The following is a 23,184-nucleotide window of genomic DNA, read 5'->3' as shown; positions in this document are numbered from 1 at the left end:
GATAAATATATAGATAAATAAAAAATTGTATAATATGGAGAATATTACACTTTAAGTATATAGTTATGTCACATTTTTAAATAATATCGATAACATAAAATATACACAATTATTTGCTATAATTTTTTCGTGCTATAATCAATAAAATATTTACAATAAAATATATACATATTTACATTTAAAAAATTACATATATATACATATATAATCAAATTATCGCTATACAAATGTACATATAATCAAGAACTGTATTTTCTTTACGAAAAAATCGAGATCGCGGTATTCATGAAAGTCCCGTGCTTCATATTCTTGATATGAGTCATCAGGGAAAATCACTTATAACAAGGCTATCGAAAGAAGACCTTTCCCATGACAGATTATATCTCGCTCAATTATACTTTCCCAATGTTATTGGACAGTCAGATCCGTTAAATTTCTGGGGTTTTACGTTTCGGAAAGAGAGACGACCTTGAGTTTACGTTGCGTTCGTATACGATAGATACATGATGATGTTTTAATAATAATTTTTCGCATCTTTTGGTAATCACGAAACGTGTGAATCTATTTCCATATATGCGGTGATTTACCGATAATAAAACAGCGACAAACAATTTTGCATCTTTTTTTATATCCGGTAGTGCAAGCATGCATTACTCACAAGGGCATTCTGTCACGAATGAATCTTTTAATCATATTTACACAGACATTAACATCCGATGTGCGCGTGTACATACAGAATTAAATAACTTTAGCTGTTTTAATTAAAACATAATAATACCTTATTCAAAGAGTCATGTATTTTGCATAACATTTACTCTATATAGTATTGCAACAGTAAGTCAATACAATTTTGCATTAATATGCTATTTTATTACAGCATATATATATATATATATATATATATATATATACTGTATATATATTTTTATACTTCTATCTTATTATTTATATGAAAGTATACAAAAATTATTGTTTTTTCTGATATACATATCCTGTAATTATAATTAATATAAATGTATATTTATATATCATCCATTTGTGCTCTTATTTATAATAAAATAAGTCGCGCGTCAAGAGATGATGAATTATCTAACTACTTGATTGTATATGGCAAATATATCTTTTCGTTTGTATACGATTCTTAAAACAGAACGCATTGCACTTATCACTTCCGAAATTTTAATTGTGTTGTGTATATAAACACATTATAAATATATATTATTAAATTATAAATATATTTAATTAAACTGTTGTAAAATTTGTTGTATAAAATACAATGGTCAAAGAATTATACACGTCCTTCAAAAAATAAATTTTGATGAATAATTTATCAGATGATTAGTATATGGCAGTGTAAAAATATTTTTATATGACGACAATCATTCATCAATAATAAAACAAATTACATATGTGAGATTTCACTATAATACTAATCAGAAATATAAAATTATTAAAATTTATAATTTAGCAGAAATGTGTGTATGTGTGTGTAAATCTTTATAATTCTTTCAAACCTTTATAATAATCTGTAATAATATATAAAACTTCCCTTTCCTTCTTAATTCATTCTTTAATATTAAACTAGCAACAGAAAATCCTATGGACATTATACAATGTGTTTTTATGTTATCTATTATATATTATTACATTTTAAATCGCACATTGACAAAATAATTTGTGTCACAGTAGTCAACTTGAATACTGAAGATATTCTAATATAATAAAAGTTATTTTTACTATGATTATTATAACTAGAGAACAATATTTGATTCTTCTATTATGTAACATAACATAACATATATACAAGAGTGACAAATATATGTATATGTATATAAGGCCTGACAATATTGATTTTTTCTGCAATTTTCATAGATACGATGGCGATTATCTTTAATTTAAATTGCTTAATCATTCTATAGATCAAATACTTGTTTATAACTTAGGCTAAGTCTTTGGCTTAGCATATAGGTAATAGTAATCGAAGAAATTTAATATGAATAATTATTTGTTTTTATAATAAACCTGTCATATCATTTTCGGCATTATTTCAAATGGCGCACTGCATTCTAATTTAGTTTGAATAATTAGTTTCAATAAGGAGAAATAATATATCACAAATATAATTTGAACAACAGCACACTATATAATAATATTCTCTCACATAAAGAACAATTGATAGTAAACTGCAACAATTGCAAATAATAATTTTTCAATATTCAGATCTATATTAATATTATATATCTAGGATAAAAAATCAGGGCTTTATAGGCATATTATAGGTACGAATTAATATACGAAAAGATAAAATTAAAATTAAGCTATTCTGTAAATTGTTATTAGTAATATAACATGTAATATTAGAATTTTGTCAAGGTCACAAATTTAATTCAAGCATTACAAAAATTTACATGATATCAATAAAATATTTACAATAGAAATTTCAATATTTTCATAAATTGAGTACACTGAATGCATATAATTTATATAGTATGTATTGTATACCAGAAGTATTATGTCGACAGACATAGAATCAAATCGAGTTGTCAAACTATGTATATATATCTTTGTGTATATTTTTTAAGTATATTCTATACTCAAAGATATATATTTTTATAAAGTCATATATAAGTTATTTTAAATTTCTTATAGCATAGATTTTTACGTCGTATACGTGTATAAACAAAGATAAAAATTAAATATTGATAAATCAGTAATATGTATGAACAAATTTAGTCTTCAATATATTCATTCGTTATCATCATTAAGCATAAAACCAACCGCAGTTAGAGATGTATTAAAATTGAACATTGACAACTCTTCTTGTCTTCTTGAGGAACTCAGCTCATGTTTCGTTATTATTTTGATTATCGATAACATTTTTACACCATTAATTCATAATAATAGTGGTAACCCAGCACATTTTTCTCCTGAATGGACCATCTTGAGAAATATTTGATATCATGTATACATACATACATATATATACATATATGTATATATGTATATAAATATATATTTAATTATATCTGATTACATTTTAAAAAGAGGCAGATATGAAAAACCTTAAACTATATCGAAGTAGTGAACTCCTTATGGAGAAAAGTTTCAATATCCACTCGACATATAGGACAACGTTTATTGGTGCACAACCATCGATCAACGCAATCGATATGAAATAAATGCATACATGGAAGCCTCCTATAAACAAAAAATGTTGTTAAATTTACAAATTTATTAAATTTTAATTAAAGTTATATAAAAATTCTGAAACTAAATTTTACCTGACACTTTCACAATCTTCAAATTCGGATAAACATATTGTACACTTCTCGATAGCATCTTCTCCATTTTCGACCTTTTTCACCTACAAAGATATATTTATGTAACATATTGTAACATTATACAATGGACTCTTATACATAAATAGAATAATATTAAAAGTTTTCGCTGTAAACATCTATTCTTACCCGTTTGTATTTATGCGGGAATGTGTGGCTTTCAATAGACTCTTGCGTAGCCCCACAACTTATATGAGCCATACGTCGCAAATCAACAATGCGCATATAATTGTCTAGTCGTGCGGACATGTGACGCGCTCCTTGCAATACAAAATCAGGTAGAGCCAACGGTGGAAACGGCACCATATCATGTGTTCCAGATCCTTGCTATATGTATAAAACGAGATAAATTGAATACAATATCTAGAATCACATACAATGTGTACTTTTGATAATAAAAGAGACCACATACCATATGAGGATGGAAACTAATATGAACGTGATGCATACGTTGCGACGGCCGTTGATGCGGATCATAATGATACATATGATGATGTACATGTTGATGTACTGGCATTGAGGGTAACATCACCGGAGGAGTCTGTTCCATTTCTTCTACGCTATTCAATGGATTTACCTGTGAATAATATAAAATGCAAATTATATAAGATATAATATCAGGAGATGTTATATTCTAACAAAATTTTTCAAATTACGATTATAGGTAGCATAGGGCATGATCCTCTATAGAAATTAGGTGGCCCTCGAGCCTCAGGATGGCTGTAAACAGTAGGTTGCTGCGGCGGCGGTAAAATAGGTGGAAGATAATTTTCTGTATATGCTGCATTATCTGTTCCATTGTTACATCGAGCATTTGAAGGACTGCTGTTTTCGCCACTTCTACGTGCGACGTACGTCGATGAATGTAAATGAGCATTTCCTGGTCTGGAATTACTAAAAGTACGATTTATGAATAGAGAATATATATTATCAGATAAAATATAGTAGAGAGTAATATAGTAATATAATATTAACACTAACGCAACGTGATGCGACGAAAATCTATGATAAAGTCTTCGTCTATGTACTTCTTGCATGCGTTGTTGATTTACCCACAATCTTTCTTGAAGTGGATGCATGCGTGGTCTCGTTACATTTGTAGACGTATCTGAATAAAATAATAAAATCTTTTTATTTTTAGTATATATTATGATATTATATACGTGTGCGTGTCACTGGCTAAACCTGGGAGGGGGGGGGGGGAGTTTAAAACCTCCCCTTGCAAATTAAAAGAAACAGTTTTACTGAATTCGTTTAAAAATTATAAGAAAAGAAAAACAAACGTTAACGAGCTATCGACGTCGTTGATCCTGGAATAAAAGCTAATCATGAAACCAAATATATTAAATAAAATAATTTTGCAATCCCCCCCCAATTATCGACGTCAGGATCCGCTAATGTAAATATGTATATATATGTATATATATGTATATATATGAATATATATGAATATGTATATACATTTATGTTTATGTATATATATGAATATGTATGTACATTTATGATTATGTATGTATATGAATATGTATATATAACTGATAAATAAATTTATTACATTAATAAATGATAAACATTTATGAAAAAATTGTCTTACCTCCTACAGATCCATAACGTGAATGAGCAGGCATTCTGTGACATGTGCCTCTATGATGCGAATTATGTTGCAATCTAAGTGCTTCAATATGATAATCCATCCAATAATCTCCGACAGGTGCGAGTCCATGCATACAGGGGGGATTACTTCTAAAAAAGATTTTATATTATATTATAGATTATATATTACAATATAAAAAACTAATTACATTATAATTATATTAACATACAATATAACACACATACATACATACCTATACAAAGTGGCCCACCGAAAACGAAACAGACATATTTTTAGGGTGAAATTAACCCCTTTTTTGGGGTTGAAGTTAGGTGAACGAAAATAGCCAATTAATATGTCCCCCTTGACAACAAAGTTGACCTGTCCGAGCGTTTTTTGACCAAATTGTTAAATGCCAAAAAATGTCTGTTATGTTTTCGGTGGGTCAGTCTGTATATATATATATATACACATATTACTCACCTATGATTATAATCTGCTGACCGCGGACTAACTACAGGATTTGTCGATGCAGACGGTGTGTGTTCTTCATCAGATTCTACAGTTAAGTCAACTACGGTAACTGTACGATTATCTTCATTTGTATTTTCTAATGTATTCTATAACATTGTAAAAAATGAATTCTTTTAAATAAAGTTTCTATGTACACTAATATCTTTTACACACACACACACACACACACATGCACATGTGTGTGTGTATGTATGTATATTCATAGTCAGTTATAGTCTTTCTATATTAAAAAGATTAATAATATGTATATAATACTTTGAAACTTTTATATAATCAAAATGTTATTTACTACATTATTTTTATGTATTACATACCTTGACATTATGATTAACAGTACCAAGTACTTTAACTGAATTGTCTTCATCATCACTATCGCTACTAGAGGACCAATCTAATTGCAAATCTGGTGCTGATGGTGTATCATCGTTTTCTATTAAAATATTAAGTAGAAAATTAACTATTTACAAATGACTAATTAAGTATATTTAGTATGTTGTAAGTGCTATAATATATATAATGCTATAATACATACGAGATGAATGCACTTCTTGAGGCGTTATCACATTTGAATATGCTGAAGGATGTAAACTAATAGCCATACTCAAATTATGATCACCTACTTGTTCTAGGACACGTATAGGATCTATGTTTGTCGTTGATCTCGTTATACTGTAAATAAAATGACATTTATATATTAATAGTATATTATAAAAGAGAAGCAGTGTTGCATACAAATATATTAATAAACTATATACTTGTTTGGAATAGGATGATCCGATAATCTAGATGGTCCAGCTATACTCAAATTATCTGGTTGCTGACCACTCAATAACTTTTGCTCTTTGCTTCTTTTGGTTTTATGTTCAATTGCTAAATCACGATCATGCAAAATCCTTTTTGTCCTATAATTATTACATAATCTCTCCTCGCATGAATGATTCAATTGTCGAGTAGATGGCTCTTTCTTAGAATTTCTTTCTTGTCTATTTTGGCACATATTGCAATTTAAGAGATCAGGTTGCCAATATTCCTGTGAGCCATTAGTTGTATCTGATGGTGCTAAATAATTCCCATAAACAAAATTATTTTCAGAAGCAGTAGGATGAGCCGAATTTGTATAAGGATCTATAGCTGCTACATCTGACTCCTCAATATCACTGTCTGCAAATAAATGCTCATACTCCATTTCATTACCTATAAAGAAGATAAATTTGATTTATCTTATATTGTGTATGGTGTTATGATAAAAAATTATTAAAATATACTGTATATGCACAGATAAAAAAGTTTTGATTAAAAAATTATCAAGATTTTGTATATACCAGAAGGAAACCGAGATTGTGGAGATGGATCAACTGTTGATGTAAATGCAGTATCAAATATATCGGCTAGTGATGTAGAATTAGCTTCTACAGACGCAGTCGTGGATTCTCCTTGAAAGAGCTCATTTTGTTCCTCAGGCTTATCTTTATGCCAAACATTTCGCGAACTTGTACTTTCCTCCATTCTACTTCTACAACAAATTTAAAATTAGAATAAATTCTCTGCTAATTCTTAAAATATACTGCTACAATAATGAGCAAATTTTACAATAAAATAATTAATTTTTTTTCCCGATTGCATACGGAAATCTACAGTAGCAATAATCTGAATAGGAGCTCAGTCCGGACGATTGAAAATTTTCCGTTCTTAATGGCAATATTTGCGCGTTGCACAACTTCGATACCGAGAACGATATCGAATTACAGGAAGCAAGTTGTGCATTGACAATACGAAAGATAACGAAACTTTAGATATATATCTCCGAGATCTCTCTCTCTCTCTCTCTCTCTCTCTTGCCATACATTACAATAAAATCTTGGATCAATACCACGGTAAAATAATTCGTGTATGCCGAAAATGCATTTACCTTGCAATTCCTTGGACACTTTCATCAAGCGATAAGCATATCTTCTCACCACGTCATTTTTATAAGATTTATTTTCAGTGATTCCGGTCACTTATATATCATACTTTCCACGTACTTGCTGATTATTACCTTCGAAATCGAGACACTACAAATTTGATTAAATTGCTTATCCATCCAAAAAAAACGTGAATATATATATTTCTTTTATATCACAGTAAAAAATTATGATAATGAAATCGAAAAGAATTTATGTAGACTGATCTAGAGAGACGGATCTCTCTTCCTGTTAGCATAATGTGCACATCTGGCAATCGCGATACCATCAATCGTACCTTTCGTCAACTACGCTCACTATTCAAAAGTTCCGTTGATCGTACAGTATACTACCTTTTCAAGTATCTCTTGCATCGCAGGTATTCTATGGCTGCGTTCGCATGACGCTGTAAATAGAACGCACTTCGATCGACCAATCAGGATAAAGATATCTTTGCTCCAATTGGTCAACTGAATTGAAAACGTCTTTTTGCTACTTTGCGATTGCCCAATCACAGCAACTGGTGCCTAGGGTTTTTTTACTAGATCGACCAATCAGCAAGTTCCGCGCGCAATTAGGACTAGTACTCAATAATGTATAAAAAATTAAGGCTGGTTTATAGAGGCCGTAAACTTTTTCCGTAACTGTAAATTTAAGGGTCATTCCACAATAGGTTGCAAATGCCCTCGTTGCCAGTTGACAATTGCGGATTGACCAATCAGAGCAAAGCTACTTGTCAGCTGATTGGTCAATCCGCAATTGTCAACTGGCAACGAGGGCATTTGCAACCTGTTGTGGAATGACCCTAAAGATTCAACCAATCACGTTGCCGAATCAAGCAACGCGATTGGTTGAATCCTTAAATTTACGGTTACGGAAAAAGTTTAATCTCTATAATCCAGCCTTTAATCACAGCATAAAACAAAACAAAAATATATATAATATATATTAAATTAAACATTGAAGAATGAAATTAAAGACTTGAAAATTTGGATTTGATCAATCAAACAAATATTTGTCCTGATTGAAGATTGAAGCAGTTTTTAAGTATCAAATTGCAGCTTCGGCTTAAAAAGAAACAAGCAAAATATATTCTGTTAAATAATTTATAACATTTAATAAGGGAGACGAAATGGAAATTCGTCAGTAGAACAAGTCCTTCATGCTCAGCCAATCAGCTGACGTTTAAAGAGCGATCTTCGATTCTATTTTCTTGACAAGTTCATGGGTCGATCGAGCCAACTCTGCACAATATCTGTGTGTTGTCTGTATATGATATTCTCTCCTGGACTTGACCTTTTTCTCAGATCGCAGTACCTATATTACTTTTAATGGTGGTCCGTTATTAATTTAATTTTCAACATTGTCTCCTCAGCGGAAAGGACAAATTGAAAGATGGCTGTGGCTGCCAGGGCATTTTCAAAATTTACAGGTGGGCGCGTTAATTTTTCTCCTAGATCCCGCGATATCTCCTCGTTTCTCCAATGTTCCTTTCACTCTTGTACATTAAGCAGCAATATTCCGAGCCCTTTTTTTGTTATGATTACGCCATGCGCAGCCTGTGAACTAAAAATAATGCTGACAGCTCACTTGTCATAATAACATTTTATTATATAAGAAAGGACATCATTCCGCCGTGGAGAATCGCATCTTGTGGGAAAATGCGCGCTTCCCTAATTAAGAACAATATACGAGCTTATCTACGTGATATGCGAGAAGCAATTGGATGATTTGTTCTCCCCCGTAATAATAATAATCGTGACGACGATAACTCTCGTGCAGTTTTAACGATATCTATCCCCTTTCATACACATTAATCTTTCTTATCTTCTTCTTATAGTACTGAACGTTTTGAATTACATATGTATACATTTCAATCAATTTGTTCATTATTTTCTTTCATGATACTCGTGAAATGTCAGATAACATTCATTGCATATAATTTGCAATGAGAAGACTGCAGCTAGAAATCTTGAAACTTGATACTGCTAAGAATAACAAGGGCAATATAAATATACTTTTTATTTTCAATCTTTATATAATATTGTTAAATATATTTTTGCTTTAAAAGATAGTTTATATATTGTATAATATGAGTTTTTTAATACCATATTTGCGTATATATTTTAAGTAATAAATATATTCTATTTATTTATTAACTCTCACATACAATATCTTGATTCTATTGTAATAGACTTATTAGTATTTATTATTATTATATGATGTTACAATTATCTTTTATAATTTTTCAGTCAGGAACTGTGGAAATTTATTACGCTCTCAGGTGAGATTTAATTATACAGACACTAGGAAGAATTTAAAAATTGATGCAAATACCAAAGTGATATGTCAAGGTTTTACTGGAAAGCAAGGAACTTTCCATTGTCAACAAGCTCTTGATTATGGTACAAAGATAGTAGGTGGAGTTAGTCCTAAAAAGGCAGGTACGGAGCATCTTGGAAAGCCAGTATTTAAGACAGTTAAGGAAGTGAGTATCACTATTCTTTTACATTTTACAATATTTATTTTCCATAGTATTTAAATCAACTATTATATTTTATAGGCGAAAGAAACAACTGGAGCTAGTGCATCAGTTATTTATGTTCCTCCTCCAGCTGCAGCATCAGCCATTATGGAGTCAATTGATGCTGAGATGCCTTTAATTGTTTGTATTACAGAGGGTATTCCTCAGCATGATATGGTTAAAGTAAAGAGACGATTGCTTGAGCAAAATAAGTCGCGTTTAATTGGTCCAAACTGCCCTGGAATCATAGCACCTGAACAGGTATGTATGCAGAAACTTTAGATGTCTGATTTTTTTTTAGAATAAAATATTTATTATATATTAAAATAATATATTTATTTAGTTATTTTATATAATGTTCTAGTGTAAAATTGGTATTATGCCTGGCCATATACATCAAAAAGGAAAGATTGGTATTGTCTCAAGATCAGGAACTCTAACTTATGAGGCTGTGAATCAAACGACCCTTGTAAGCATATATTTCAATAATTACATATCTTAATAAGATATTAAATATATTACAGAAATGCTTTTTGCTTCAAGGCTGGACTTGGGCAAACATTATGTGTTGGTATCGGAGGTGATCCATTCAACGGCACTGATTTCATCGATTGTTTAGATGTATTTCTTACTGATCCAGATTGCGATGGTATCATAATGATAGGAGAGATTGGTGGCAGTGCGGAAGAATTAGCAGCGGAATATCTCATCGAGAAGAATACTGTTGGTTGCTGTTCTCAATTATTGGTACCCAAATCCCAGTCCATCCTAATCAAATCCTGTCTTAATTTGTCCTCGAGCCCATCAAAATTTAATATGTCATATTTTGCTTAATTTTTATAACATATGTATTATGCTGTAGGGTGGAAAAGCTAAGCCAGTAGTATCATTCATCGCTGGTATTACTGCACCACCTGGACGAAGAATGGGACATGCTGGTGCTATAATCTCAGGAGGAAGGGGTGGTGCACAAGATAAAATTAATGCACTTGAAAAAGTGAGTAACAATTTACATTCATACATTTCATTAGTATTATATGTAAAACAAAATTTTGAATTGACAATATACATGAGCTTAATTATTAGGCTGGTGTAATAGTGACAAGAAGTCCTGCACAAATGGGTAATGAACTTCTGAAGGAAATGACACGACTTGGTTTGATCTGTAATTAAAACATGTGCACTACTATAATTCTGTGTAGTTTTCTTCATGTTCATGTATCTTCATGAAAAATAAATTGAAAGTACACCATACAGCAATAACTCACACAGAACATAGTAGTGTAATATATTAAAGTGTGAAAATTATTTCACTTACTAATGATATATCAACTGTTCTCATTGCCATATACATATATATACAATATATATATAGATCAAAGTTAAATATAGAAGATACTGATATTTTTTAAAGAACTGAATTTGTTTTAACTGCAAGCATAATCATTTATAATACTTTTAAAGAATTAGCTGTTGCGTTAATAGTGGCAGATATCCATCAAGAATAATTTACAAATTATCTAAGGGAACGTTAAACTGCCATTGATCTGTCACAGTTTTGACTAATGCAAAGTTATAAATTTTTCTATGATGTAATACATAGTTTTTTGAAGAACGGTTGTTTAAGTATTTTATTATTATTGTAAATTATATCAAGCATAATATATTACACATTAATAAATCTAAACTCTATGGATCATGTATCTTTATTGTAAAACATGTTAAAAATTGAAATATATATAAATATTGCTGTTTGTTCCCACAGCTATTTGACTTTTATAAAACAATCAATATTCCTACATTTTTTATGAAAGACAAAACTATTTCATCACCTAAATCCCATTATTTTATTAATAAAATTAGCAATATCCGCGCTCTTGTCATTAACAAATGGTTTCAATTTTGTCAAGTCCATTGTTTGTACAATGTGCAGCAAATTTTGACAAGTACAGTAATATAAATATTCATCCTTGTACAGCTGCTCGGCTAGTTCTATTTGGTGATTGTCCATGAGAAGATCATTGATCACTACAATTAAATGTTTGCGTTTTTCCAAAGCTTCCAGTACACTTCCTGCACCTGCGTGGCTTATCACAAGATCTGCCGATTGCATATACTTTCCAATGGATGGACTTAATTTAAATGTTTCTATTTTATGGAAACCATAACGTGCAGTGCAGTCAGGTTCTAAACTGCTATTGCCAATTTGCAAAATCAGATGTCTGTAATTACACGCTGATAGGGCCTAAAATTGTGATAGTAATTATAAGCATAACAGTTACATTCTAATAAATTATATTTTATATAATATAAGCTAGATAATCAATCGTTACATTGAAAAAAAATAAGTGTAAATAATATTGTTATAACATGTACCTCTAAAACTGCGCTACTTAGTACGGTAGTTATTAAATTATCGAATTTTGTTGTGCCAACTGTAACAAATACCATTTTATCTGACATTGTGTGTCGTATTTACACTGCTTTATGCAGGAGAAATCGAAACAATGATTTATTTTTTATTTTTTGTTCTTTCCTTTTTTATTTAAATATTCGAATTAATTAAAGCACTATACATGCAAAAGTTTATGTCAATTGTCAACCAATTCATCCTATTACATCAACGTAGCAAGGTTAATTTGATTTTTTTTGTCAGTAAAGGATTCTCTTTCTCCAATTTAGAAAAAAAAAAAAAAAATCGCTAATTTAGGTCATTTTAATTTCGATTTTATATAATTGCATCGAAAATCTGAATTAAATAAGCCTAGCTTATTTTTATATGTGTATATATCTAATGTATATATATATATATATGTATATATCTACAAGCTGTATTTTCATTGGTTAATCAAGATGCGATAATGCACAGTATGCTACGGGCTTAATGCAAGTGGACATCCTTCGTTTATTGTGAATGTGACCACTTTATATTTTCACAATCCAAACTGCTATCATGAAAGTTGTATTTCAGTGCTTGTTGGATCTGTTGAAATTTGGTTAGAACGTGTACTCCGCATTGGATATACGTTTGATCTTATTTACTGTTATTATTCGTTATTTATGAGAAAACATTATAAAACATCTAGAAATGAAGACAGCGCCGGATCCAATATATGTGCAGGTATCATGCGTCACTTTATTATAACAGAAATTTATGCGTCTAATAAATCGTAGTACAACCGGCGCGAATGTTGTATTAAATATTTTCTCTTTCATTGAAAACTATATTATACGCGCAACTACTCATAATCATCTATTTTACATTCTTTTAACTCATCTTCTCTTACGAAATAAATTATTTTTTCGTCAATTGTATAAACATTTAATAGATATATTGTATAAATGATATAGTGACCTTTAAAGTGTCTAAACTTTGGACTAATTAGATTATGTAAGAATGTGTATATCAATTTATTGCTTAACAAAGTTCTCAAATGCAATAAATCATTTTTAAAAAGGTTTACGCAATGTCTGTTTTTGATACAATAAAAATCGAATATAACAAATTTATAAATACTATAAAGTGTATATGTGTGTATATATATATATATGCGTAAATGATTATCAACTCTTATTATTTATTGTTCTTGTTTCAGGAATTTCTATTTAAACAATCAAATATATCTCAAATATTTGATTTGAAAACTCCTGCATATATTCCTACTGCTTGTAATCTTCTTGTGGCTGACAAAAAACGAGGATTGCTTTATATTGGACATAATGATAAAATTACTGTCTTAAAACCAGCAGAGGAGAATAATGCAGAATGGAAGATAGAACTTCAATTACCAGGCGTTATATCAAAAATTGCAATTAATTGTGATTATAATTATATTGCTATAGCAGTAGCGCTGAAGCCTATAATATTGATATATGATGCCCATTCACTAGCTAGAAATGTATGCACGTAGCATATTTTTTTTAAAAGTCTTGAATATTTTAAACTTATTATTATAGAGATATTTTGAAATTGAATATTTTTCGTTATTAATCAATATATTAATTTTCAGAGTCTCAACTTGTTATTTGAAATAACATCATCCAACAATTTAGACAGTTATATGACGGATATACGATGGAATCCTACTGTACCTACGATGCTTTGCACTGTCACTAGTAATTGTACTATTGGCAGTTTCCAAATAAAACTAGATGAAGAAGCAAGAGAAAATTCTGTACCAAAAATATCTATACTGTCAAAAATGTCGAACGAACCACAGGCTGTGTGTGCAGCCTGGAGTCCCAAAGGCAAACAAGTAGCAGTGGGTTGCAAAAATGGAGATATCATACAACTGAAACCAGATACCTTGAAGATTGCTAGAACTATTGCGGGTCCCTCGCCATCTATTGGAGAAGTGATTAGTATATTGTGGATCAGTAATTATCAATTCTGTGCTGCGTATCTGAACAGCGAACGGCACACAAATGTTCTCATCATTGATGCACCAAAAGGAGAAGTAAACGCTATGTTTACATGTTATGAAGATATCACATATGGCTTTCCTGACGCCGAGGGAGAAGGAAGTGTTCTTCGTTATTATTTTGAGCATGTGCCGGAATGGGGACTTATCATAGCAGGTAGTAGCACCAGTAGTGAGATAGCTGTATTAGGAACTACAGACGGGGGAGCAAATTGGAATCAATGGCAATTGGTTGACAGTGGTAGGGCTCAATTGCCTCTGATGAGAACCACGGAAATTTATCCTATGGGTCTAGCTGTGGACAAATCTTCGACTAACAAATTACCATGGGGTACAGAGTCCACGCTGCCACATCCAGTCCCCATTTTACATATTCTTGGAACATCTGGACAATTATGCAGCTTTCACATGGTCAACTTGGCACCCAACTGTCCCGCCATCAATGTACGTCCTACGGAGATTATTACGGCACCAATTTCGTCGCAGCCTAGTACTTTAGCCCCGGAAGTATCATTTACTATGAATACTGCGGTGACCAGTACACCACGTCCGAAGCAACCGGAGATCGTACCTGAACGATCAAAAACCGCTCCGATGACGAATATATTTGGCGATTCTCTGAAAGCAGCAGGATTCTTTCAACAACCTGTAGAGCAGCCGATAATACAACCGAAGTCGCAAGAAGAAAAAACTGCGCTCCTCGCGATCACAAAGCCTGTTGCACCCAAAGAAACAGTGCCAGAATCTACAAAAACAGAAACCAAATCAGTAGTAGTGGATAAAGAAACAAGCTCGCCGCAAGTGATAGAACAGAATGCCTCCATAGATGACAGTATACGAATGCGAGCTTATTTGCAAGAGCAAGCATTGTTCGAGAAAGAATTACGAAATAGATTGGAACCGCAAGTATGGGAATGTGGTACGGACGAAGAAAAGAAACGACTCGGAGAAACATCCACCGTCATAGAACAGTTCTTAAGAGATTTAAAAGACACTACTAACAGTTTGTCCAGTGATACAGCGTACTTAAAGGCTCTGTTACTTCAGTCGTTTGCATGGGTCGAAGAGACTAAATCAAAGAATGCAGCTACTACTGACATTACCGGAAGAAATTGCAACGATAACAGCAAAATAGCAGATCTACAACGATGTTATTATTACACACAGACGCAGCTCAATCAGGTTAGTAAAATTTTGGATCTGGAATGGTCGGAGCATAAAGCACAGGAGAGGTCGAGGATGAAAATTCCTAGCTTGGAATACGTGTATCAGAATCTTTTGATACATAACAATATTATTACGAAAGAAAAAGAGAAGCTCGAGCAAATTTCGCGACGATGGAAATCTCTTAATCGCTCAGTGCAGTACACAACTGGTGATGTATCCAGTCTTAATCGTTCGATGGTCAATTTACGTTTGAATTCGCACGAGAAATCATCGACCATACGAAAAACCAACGTTATTGACGCTCGCTGTAAAACCATCGCCTCGAGAACTCTAAGTTTCACGCGTGAAAAGCAAATCAAGCTAAAGGCATTGCTCACCGAATCCTCCCCGAGAATTATTAAGCCAGTAAATCCGTCACCGATTCAAGATCGTTTAAAAGCCACACTGTCTTCCTTAGCATCTCTCAGTTCTGCGGTCACTGAGGCTAAGACCAAGACCGAACCACCGATTGTTAAACAAAGTACCGTCGTCAAGCAGCAGACTGTGGTCGAGAAGCAGATCAAGTCACAAAGTCCCCTCGCTTCGTTGAACAGTATCGTTGCGAGAATCGGTTCGTCCGATACGAACAATAGTATCGTTACCCAGAACAAAACTCAGCAGCAGAAGCCGCTTCCCACAACCGTCTCGTTTTCTCCCGCGATGTCTGTCAAACAAACGGATAAGAAGCCTATTCTAGCAGCAGCAGCAGCAGCAGCAGCTTCCATAGCATCCCAATCCAAACCGAAGCAGGATCTTAATGTTAACTTCCCGTCGTCTATCACGTTCGGAACGCCAGCGCTAAAATCTCAAGATAACATTTTTCCAAAATCTCCTGTTACAGACGCAACTGTTAGAAGCAATAAGGAATCTACGATCAACGATAGCATCCCTAAAGTTGCGGAATCTCCTTTATCCTCGACTGGAATATTGAAGGATGTATTATCAACGGAATATTCGTTAGTGGAGGCTGCTCGTATCGGTGGAATTGTTCGTAATCTTCCATCGCTCTCCGTAGCACCAGCCGTGAAGACAGATGCTGCTGCTACATTCAGTTTCGCTACACCTAACGTTCCATCTGTTACGAAGAATTCATCCTCTGGAATTGCTCTCGACGCGACGTCTCTGTCCTTCGCTTATTCGAAACCCCCCGTGGAACCATCCGCAACGGCGGTTCAGGCACCGCTGCAAACGCCAATAGATTTTTCGGTTCTGTCATTCACTCTTCAACCGACGAATTCGAGCAACAACGTCGACGGAAAGGTAAATACGATCGCGTCTTCCCCGAGTTTTGCTGCACTGACTTCTGTTGTAACAACACAGGCTCCCGCGATGACTGCTGTTGCACCTATTACAACTATCGGCGGACTTACTATCAGCCTTGTAGATCCGAGCACCACTCAACGTAAATCGATGGAGATACCACCCATCAACCCGGTCACCATCGAGAAGATTACCACGTCTGAAGCGAAGGCACTTAATTTTGGATCCTTAGCTACTCAGGTTCCTGCAACTTCATTATCCGCGACACCGATATTTGGCGGCCAAACTCTCATAAAGAGTACGCTTCCAGAAATGACGACTACGACACTGCCTGCTACAACGACCTTTAGTGCAGTCGCTTTTCCGTCGATTACTCCTTCATTCGGAACGTCAACTCCGGCATCGACCGCATCAGTATTCAGTGGATTCGCGTCAAACATGTCCGCCGGTCTTACTGTCACTTCTTCATCGGCAGCATCTGTAAGCAGCAGCACCCCGGCTCCTTTCCAGAGTTCCTTGAGTAAGCCAACGTTTGGTGAAAGTACCGTTACTAGTATACCAGCCACGAGTTTTGGAATTAGCTCGAGTACCTCTACAATTCCATTCGGCATTCTTTCGGCAACGACGTTGACGACGACGACGACGACGACGGCTGCGGCGACATCGACAGTCTCGATTACACCAGCATTCAGTAAAAGCAGCCCGGTAGCATCTCCGGTGTCAAATGCACAATTCCCGAGCGTTCAGATATCCTCGCCGTCTGCAGTGAACGTCTTCGGGAAACCGATAATCAATCCTGCGTCAACGCCGTTTGGTAATAGCCCGAGTTCCGTGTTCTCCAACGTGCCAGCTTCAACATCCTCCAGCCCTTCTATATTTGGAGGCAACAGCATGAACTCCATCTTCGGATCAACACCTTTGTCTCCCCCGAGCGGAAATATCTTCGGGGGTAACGCGACGGGAATCGGTGCATCAGCATCTCCGTCGGGATCTATATTCGACACCGGTACACCGAAATCCGGTATTATGTTCGGCGGGACGGCAAACACATCTCCGTCTACTTCTCCGTTTGGTGGTGCGACGAGTAACGCGTCTTCGATGATCGGTACTTCCGCGAATACGAATGTCTTCAGGTCTACTATGCCTAACACGTCTCCGATACAGCAACCTGTACTTGGCGGTAATCAACCCGCTTTGGGACAACCCGCTTCTACCTTCGGCACCAAACCGGTCTTTGGAGCATCGCCAATGTTCGGTGCGTCGAAGCCTGTTTTTGGAACTAGTTTCGGCTCATCCCCTACGTTTGAGTCTCCTGGCATAGGTAAATAACTGTAGTTTTTATATTATTATAATATTCTCAAAATGCATGCAAATACATAACATTTTACATTCTTATCTTCAAGGATTTTTATATGAGTGAAAAAGAGAGGAAAACCTTATTATGTTGCATTAAATTCAACTAAAAAACGTGTATACAATATTCTTATTAATCTTATGAAACAAAAATTAATTCTAAATGTCAGAGAATTAATTACATCATCTTGCATACCTATTATAATAAAAAAGAAATTTTATAAATAGGATTTGGAAGTTCATCCGTTATGCAAGGTGGTTCTACAATGGAAAATATGCCGAAAGTATTCGGAGAAGGCAGCAGTACATTTGAATCTTTGGCCAATCAATCGGGTGGTCTCAGTTTTGGTAGTTTAGCCCAAAAGAGTCCAGAACCAGAGAAACCTACATTCACTGCGTATGTAGTATTTACATTAATATTAATAAATTTTTAATTATTGGGTGGGGGGGGGTTATTTATTATTAGTAATTATTCGTTACTTATTAAATTATTAATTATTTATATTAGTAAATTTTAAATCGATCACACAAGTTGATACAATATTAATAATGGAAGAAGAAGAAACATATGTAAAAATGCAAATAACAAATAATTATTTTATTTCAGCAGCAGCTCGTTCTCTAGTTGGAGGTGAAGAAAGTACGGTTGTGCGGCTAACTTATTTTTAAAACTACTATATATCATTCACACTGAATAGAAGCCAAGAATGATCTAATTACAAATCGGGTGCGTAATTATTTTATATCTAAAAAGATACTTTTTATGAAAAAAAATATGCCCTATATATATATATCTTGTACTGTTGTAATAAATGAGAACAAAATTAGATTTTATAATATAAAATAATTCAATATTATAATTCGAGCATAGAACGCTACTTGATCATGTTTGTATTAAGTGAGAGGTAATGACAAAAGACAATTTATTATCTTATACTTTTTATTGCTATTTCTCACTCAAGTGTGAAAAATAGTAAAATATTAAATTTTAATCTATAAAGACATGTACAAAATAAACTATTGAAAAGAGAAGTATACAGATAATTATTGTAATAATAATGATGTAATCATATGCCTCTTTTAATGGCTTTCGGTGCAATTGATACCTTAGTAGGTTTACATAGATCAATCACGCATGGGTCATCTAAAGGCGGATGTGTACAAATCGATGACGATGGCACCAATAATGCGAGAGAAATTTCTACATTACAAGGCTCCATCCATACTTGATGCGATAGAAGAACCGTCGTCCTCAATCTATAATCTTTCTGATCGGAATGCTGCATACGCAAATCCGACTGTCGCGGTAATAATAATTGCACTTGTTGATCCGGGTGTCTCAGCTTTATTCGTAGTGTAGCCGGATCGCGTAGATTCAATATCTTGGCATTCAGAGGGATTCCCAATAAGAGACCGCCCGTGAATTTTAACGCAGCATCGGCATCACCCCTTGGTTCTTCGATATGTGCTCGACAGAAACGCGTCGTCACTGATGGTCTTGGCAATCGTTCATCCCCTTGCGCCATCGGTGTCAAGAGCAACGGTAGCAGGAGCCGTGTCAAGGAACCTGGCTTCACGTCCGCTAGGCTAGGTATTTGTAAAACCAGAGCTTTGGAAAACGGCGGTAGTCTCGATGTATCTTGAGGCAAAGCGTCGGCTTCTGATAGAAAATGACGAGCCAATGGTAAAGCGCTACCAGTCGCGCTCTTGGTCACTCGAACCAATTCTATAGATAGTACTTTCAACCACATATCATTAGCCAATATCATTTCGGTTTCGCCTAATCCACTAAATAAGCGTTGTAATCTAAAAGAAAAAAATGCGAAAATGATATAAGCATAACTGCAAAATTTTACTTATATGAAAATTAATAAAATGACTTTTGACGAAAGTGTATTGAAAACACGTACTTTTGCGCGTGTTGAAGAAGAACGGAAATGTTGCTAGTATTCGGTATCGGGCTTGCCGAGATAGACGTCCCCGATAAGATGGAAAATTCTTTGAGAACGGACTTCAACAACAGCAGGCATCGAATATATAGGGCAGTGAAACGTGCTGCACCTTCCATGTGATGATCCATCTCTGCTAAACGATCAAGATCGATTGCCGCGGCTTCCAAAAGCTGTGTGTGAACTCTGCCTCCCGGTCTGGCATTCTCGATTCCAGCTACCATCTTCTCCAAAAACTCTCGGCCACGTTTATCCCTATTTTCTTCGTTATCCATATCTTCCATTTTAATTCCCGAGCCGCTCGTAAGTGCTGGTCGTAATCGTGGAACTAGATGCGGCATAGTATCGCGCAAATAGTGATAATGCTTGGAGGCATGTTCCGTAAATAAAGCGTGCATACTTGGACAATGTAACGCTGCATTGAATATTAAAACGAGCACACTTGCATCTGTTATAAAAAAGTTAAGGATATCATCGAGTGCAATTTTAAAATCTAAGAATATTTATTGAATATATGAAATATATTCAATAAATATTGTCTTAGATATTTGAAATATAAAATAAAATGAATGCAATAAAAATATAAAAAAGGATACAGGACGGTTCATCTACATCCGGTTCGGGTGTATCGAAGAAAGGATGTCGGCCGAGAAGTTGTGGTACCAGAGGCAACGTCAAGTATGGATGTGACGCGCCTAATGCCGCCAAACAACTCCTAATACTTTCTCTATCCTGAGGATAACGAGTCAGATTATCCAGCAAACGATTAACACACATGTAAAGACAGTTTGTGGTGGCGAGATGACTAGCGGCCAGCATAGCGTGCAGACCTTCTCTCACTTCTCCCGAGAAATCTTCCAACGCGCCTAAAATTGTTTCCAATTGATCTTCTCGAAGAGTCACGCTCGCCGACATTTTTCTCAAAGATTCGATAGCTCTTAATCTAACGTCCTGAATTTCATCATTGAACATGTCCACCATAAAGTCTAATGAAACTCTAGCCATACTCGGCTGTTCTAATGAAAGCGTGCAGAGCGCTTCAACCGCTGCAGTTCTTACCTAAAATATAGTTTAGTTACAAAAAAAATCAATATTGAAAGCAAATTAAAAAAATAGATGCGATAAAATTTAATTGAAAAATGAATTCTCGTTTATATAAAATTGTTTAAAATATATCAGTAAAAAGCTTTTATTTATGGATGATTCAACAAAATGGTCTTGTATTTGTATATCGCACTGAGTAAGAGAATTTATATTCTCTCTAAAGTTACCTCTAAAAATTCATCTTCTAAACCATGAATAAATGCCCCACAAGATCCACTTTTTTCTTCAACTTCAGATCTGTCTGTTTCAACTACTTTTTGTTTTTTATCCATTGCTTGTTCTATATAACGACGGGATACACTTTTCATCGTTCCTAGAAGAGACATTGCTGAAGCTCTGACACGAGGCGATAAATCACCCATGAGACTGCAAATTTGTGAAAAAGCACAATCCACCATACGTATATCTTCTCCATCAAATCCAACAACAATACTGTAAGAGTAAGTTTATGTATGTAAAATAAGTTTATATATCAAAAATTTATTTTTTAAATATATTTATATCTCTAGGTTACTGACTTTTCTGGATATTCCCTGCCCAAAAGCCAGATAAGTTTCAAGACAACTCGGCGTACAATTTCATAATCATCCCGAAGAGCTGCACACGCTTCCCTAAAGAAACTTGCCGGAAGTCTACAACCTCTATGAGAGTGCAGTTCTGCCATGGTTTCAAAAGCTTGAGCACGTACTCTTGGATCTTGAGAACGAGCATAATTGCCAATTAATGTTAAAGTATCATCAGCAGCATTTGCTGTTAGATAACGTCCAATGATGGAAAGACACCGTGTTTGAACTCCATGCCATGTATCAGGTAGATGCTCCTGTGCAATTTTCAATACAAGTGTCCTGAAAAAAAAAAAAAAAACATGCTCTTATTAACTTATCAATATAGACAAGTATTATTTTTTAAGACAAATTCTAATTGCACATACATAACAATTGATTTTTGTGAAAAAAAGTGAAAAGGAAATGGAAAAGAGATATAAGAAGTGAGATAAGATAAGGAATTATATACCTTTGATAATCTCCCAATTTTAATAACGTTGCTAATCCCTGACTCTTTACTCTATGGGATTCCTCATTTCTTAAAAGTTCAGCCGTTTCATTTACAATTTTTGCCTTTTCCACTATATCTGGTGTCACTTCTCCCAATTCAGCAAACACCCAAAAAATCTTAGCTCGAACTGCAGCTTCGCTCTCAACGACAAATCTTTCTGTCAATTTCTTTACAGCTATAGGAACATCCTCCGGTGCTATATATGCTATAGAATCCGAGATACGAACAAGTAATTGTAATGCATCATTTCCACTCTTACATTTCTCAAGACACTCTATATAAGCTAATGCTGAACTGCTTTCGGTACCGTTCTTTGTACCAGTTGTTGACAATAGCCTTAGTGTTTTTAATCGTTTAGTTGGCGGTTCATTTATAACCTACAGATAAAAATTTATGGTTCATAAAAAAATCATAATTTACTTATATCTTGTACAGAGAAAGAAACAGTATGATATACAATATTCTAATTACCTGACTCTGAGTAAATTCAGCTAGCACTCGTTTCTTCATTAGGGCTGCCATTATTAATAAATACCTTATTCCATTATAAGTGCATGTAATATTTTTTTGGAATCAATTTAATTCTCAAAAATAATATTTTTAATTTACTACAGATGATTACAGACACACTGTCATCTACTGACATACTATTATGTACTATATATACACAGGTACATACGTCACTGACTATATAATGCACAGACTATAGACTTCTATATAGAAAATTAAACTAAGAGCATGTGAAAACATAGATGGAGAACTCACATGATTTTTTTTGATTGACCAATCAGGACGAAGAGGACAAAGATTCCTTTGCTCCGATTGGTCGATTGAACAGTCGAAACTTTCGTAATGTCAAATAATGCCAACTGTGTTTACGTGTCGAATGTAAATTATGGTTG

At 34.0% G+C, this 23,184-nt stretch overlaps 5 protein-coding genes across 10 annotated transcripts; 2 read left to right on the top strand and 3 right to left on the bottom strand.

Annotated features, from left to right (window-relative positions):
- Positions 1-2,351: 2,351 nt before the first annotated feature.
- On the bottom strand, positions 2,352-7,717 carry LOC145936234 (uncharacterized). 3 transcript variants are annotated; one of them, XM_083038246.1, is made up of 13 exons: positions 7,376-7,717; positions 6,789-6,979; positions 6,222-6,660; positions 5,999-6,135; positions 5,781-5,896; positions 5,416-5,552; positions 4,933-5,078; positions 4,320-4,446; positions 3,995-4,232; positions 3,751-3,915; positions 3,468-3,665; positions 3,282-3,364; positions 2,352-3,198 (listed from the first exon to the last, which is right to left on the bottom strand). In XM_083038246.1, the coding sequence occupies exons 2-13, from the start codon at positions 6,970-6,972 to the stop codon at positions 3,069-3,071; spliced, it is 2,100 nt and encodes a 699-aa protein (XP_082894372.1). In that variant the 5' UTR covers positions 6,973-6,979; positions 7,376-7,717; the 3' UTR covers positions 2,352-3,068. The 3 variants fall into 3 exon arrangements, with proteins under 3 accessions (XP_082894372.1, XP_082894371.1, XP_082894370.1); XM_083038245.1 differs by having other exon boundaries at positions 2,353-3,198; positions 4,933-5,081; positions 6,789-6,973; positions 7,376-7,716; XM_083038244.1 differs by having other exon boundaries at positions 2,353-3,198; positions 4,933-5,081; positions 7,376-7,715.
- Positions 7,718-8,629: 912 nt separating this feature from the next.
- Positions 8,630-11,259, top strand: Scsalpha1 (Succinyl-coenzyme A synthetase alpha subunit 1). Of its 2 annotated transcripts, none has more exons than XM_083037389.1 (7): positions 8,630-8,841; positions 9,662-9,897; positions 9,973-10,194; positions 10,298-10,402; positions 10,477-10,656; positions 10,796-10,930; positions 11,020-11,259. In XM_083037389.1, exons 1-7 carry the CDS (start codon positions 8,805-8,807, stop codon positions 11,104-11,106), a joined length of 1,002 nt encoding a protein of 333 aa, XP_082893515.1. In that variant the 5' UTR covers positions 8,630-8,804; the 3' UTR covers positions 11,107-11,259. The 2 variants fall into 2 exon arrangements, with proteins under 2 accessions (XP_082893515.1, XP_082893514.1); XM_083037388.1 differs by lacking the exon at positions 8,630-8,841 and adding an exon at positions 8,972-9,412.
- A 364-nt stretch (positions 11,260-11,623) lies between these two features.
- Positions 11,624-12,647, bottom strand: Alg13 (Alg13 UDP-N-acetylglucosaminyltransferase subunit). The gene is made up of 2 exons (XM_083037391.1): positions 12,310-12,647; positions 11,624-12,178 (listed from the first exon to the last, which is right to left on the bottom strand). The coding sequence occupies exons 1-2, from the start codon at positions 12,394-12,396 to the stop codon at positions 11,762-11,764; spliced, it is 504 nt and encodes a 167-aa protein (XP_082893517.1). The 5' UTR covers positions 12,397-12,647; the 3' UTR covers positions 11,624-11,761.
- Positions 12,648-12,917: 270 nt separating this feature from the next.
- Nup214 (nuclear pore complex protein Nup214) lies at positions 12,918-19,191 on the top strand. Of its 3 annotated transcripts, XM_083037386.1 has the most exons (6): positions 12,918-13,054; positions 13,530-13,832; positions 13,944-16,820; positions 16,881-18,141; positions 18,402-18,570; positions 18,781-19,191. In XM_083037386.1, the coding sequence occupies exons 1-6, from the start codon at positions 13,022-13,024 to the stop codon at positions 18,806-18,808; spliced, it is 4,671 nt and encodes a 1,556-aa protein (XP_082893512.1). In that variant the 5' UTR covers positions 12,918-13,021; the 3' UTR covers positions 18,809-19,191. The 3 variants fall into 3 exon arrangements, with proteins under 3 accessions (XP_082893512.1, XP_082893511.1, XP_082893510.1); XM_083037385.1 differs by having other exon boundaries at positions 13,944-18,141; positions 18,784-19,190; XM_083037384.1 differs by having other exon boundaries at positions 13,944-18,141; positions 18,781-19,190.
- Ints4 (integrator complex subunit 4) lies at positions 19,147-22,955 on the bottom strand. The gene is made up of 7 exons (XM_083037387.1): positions 22,754-22,955; positions 22,241-22,659; positions 21,745-22,071; positions 21,394-21,658; positions 20,719-21,181; positions 20,084-20,570; positions 19,147-19,979 (listed from the first exon to the last, which is right to left on the bottom strand). The coding sequence occupies exons 1-7, from the start codon at positions 22,802-22,804 to the stop codon at positions 19,241-19,243; spliced, it is 2,751 nt and encodes a 916-aa protein (XP_082893513.1). The 5' UTR covers positions 22,805-22,955; the 3' UTR covers positions 19,147-19,240.
- Positions 22,956-23,184: the final 229 nt, after the last annotated feature.

This window comes from Prenolepis imparis, unplaced genomic scaffold (genome assembly GCF_030444845.1).
Source record: "Prenolepis imparis isolate NDT839.2.m4 unplaced genomic scaffold, iyPreImpa1.0 SCAF_5, whole genome shotgun sequence".
Lineage (NCBI taxonomy): Eukaryota > Metazoa > Arthropoda > Insecta > Hymenoptera > Formicidae > Prenolepis > Prenolepis imparis.
The sequence above is the reverse complement of the archived record's forward strand: the minus strand, read 5'-3'. Positions and strand labels throughout refer to the sequence as shown.

Bases quoted from the DNA above. Each gene is read 5' to 3' on its own strand.
- LOC145936234 (XM_083038245.1), bottom strand. From the start codon at position 6,972: ATGGAGGAAAGTACAAGTTCGCGAAATGTTTGGCATAAAGATAAGCCT. The intron at 4,447-4,932 runs GTAAGACAATTT...TATTTTATTCAG, and splicing joins ACGTTATGGATCTGTAGGAG to ATACGTCTACAAATGTAACG. The intron at 4,233-4,319 runs GTTAGTGTTAAT...TCGTACTTTTAG, and splicing joins TTTTCGTCGCATCACGTTGC to TAATTCCAGACCAGGAAATG.
- Scsalpha1 (XM_083037388.1), top strand. From the start codon at position 9,358: ATGAGAAGACTGCAGCTAGAAATCTTGAAACTTGATACTGCTAAGAAT. The intron at 9,898-9,972 runs GTGAGTATCACT...TATATTTTATAG, and splicing joins TATTTAAGACAGTTAAGGAA to GCGAAAGAAACAACTGGAGC. The intron at 10,931-11,019 runs GTGAGTAACAAT...CTTAATTATTAG, and splicing joins AAATTAATGCACTTGAAAAA to GCTGGTGTAATAGTGACAAG.
- Alg13 (XM_083037391.1), bottom strand. From the start codon at position 12,396: ATGTCAGATAAAATGGTATTTGTTACAGTTGGCACAACAAAATTCGAT. The intron at 12,179-12,309 runs GTACATGTTATA...TCACAATTTTAG, and splicing joins TAAGTAGCGCAGTTTTAGAG to GCCCTATCAGCGTGTAATTA.
- Nup214 (XM_083037384.1), top strand. From the start codon at position 13,022: ATGAAGACAGCGCCGGATCCAATATATGTGCAG. The intron at 18,142-18,401 runs GTAAATAACTGT...TTTTATAAATAG, and splicing joins GTTTGAGTCTCCTGGCATAG to GATTTGGAAGTTCATCCGTT. The intron at 18,571-18,780 runs GTATGTAGTATT...ATTTTATTTCAG, and splicing joins GAGAAACCTACATTCACTGC to CAGCAGCTCGTTCTCTAGTT.
- Ints4 (XM_083037387.1), bottom strand. From the start codon at position 22,804: ATGGCAGCCCTAATGAAGAAACGAGTGCTAGCTGAATTTACTCAGAGT. The intron at 22,660-22,753 runs GTAATTAGAATA...TTTTATCTGTAG, and splicing joins CTGAATTTACTCAGAGTCAG to GTTATAAATGAACCGCCAAC. The intron at 22,072-22,240 runs GTATATAATTCC...TTTTTTTTTCAG, and splicing joins AAATTGGGAGATTATCAAAG to GACACTTGTATTGAAAATTG.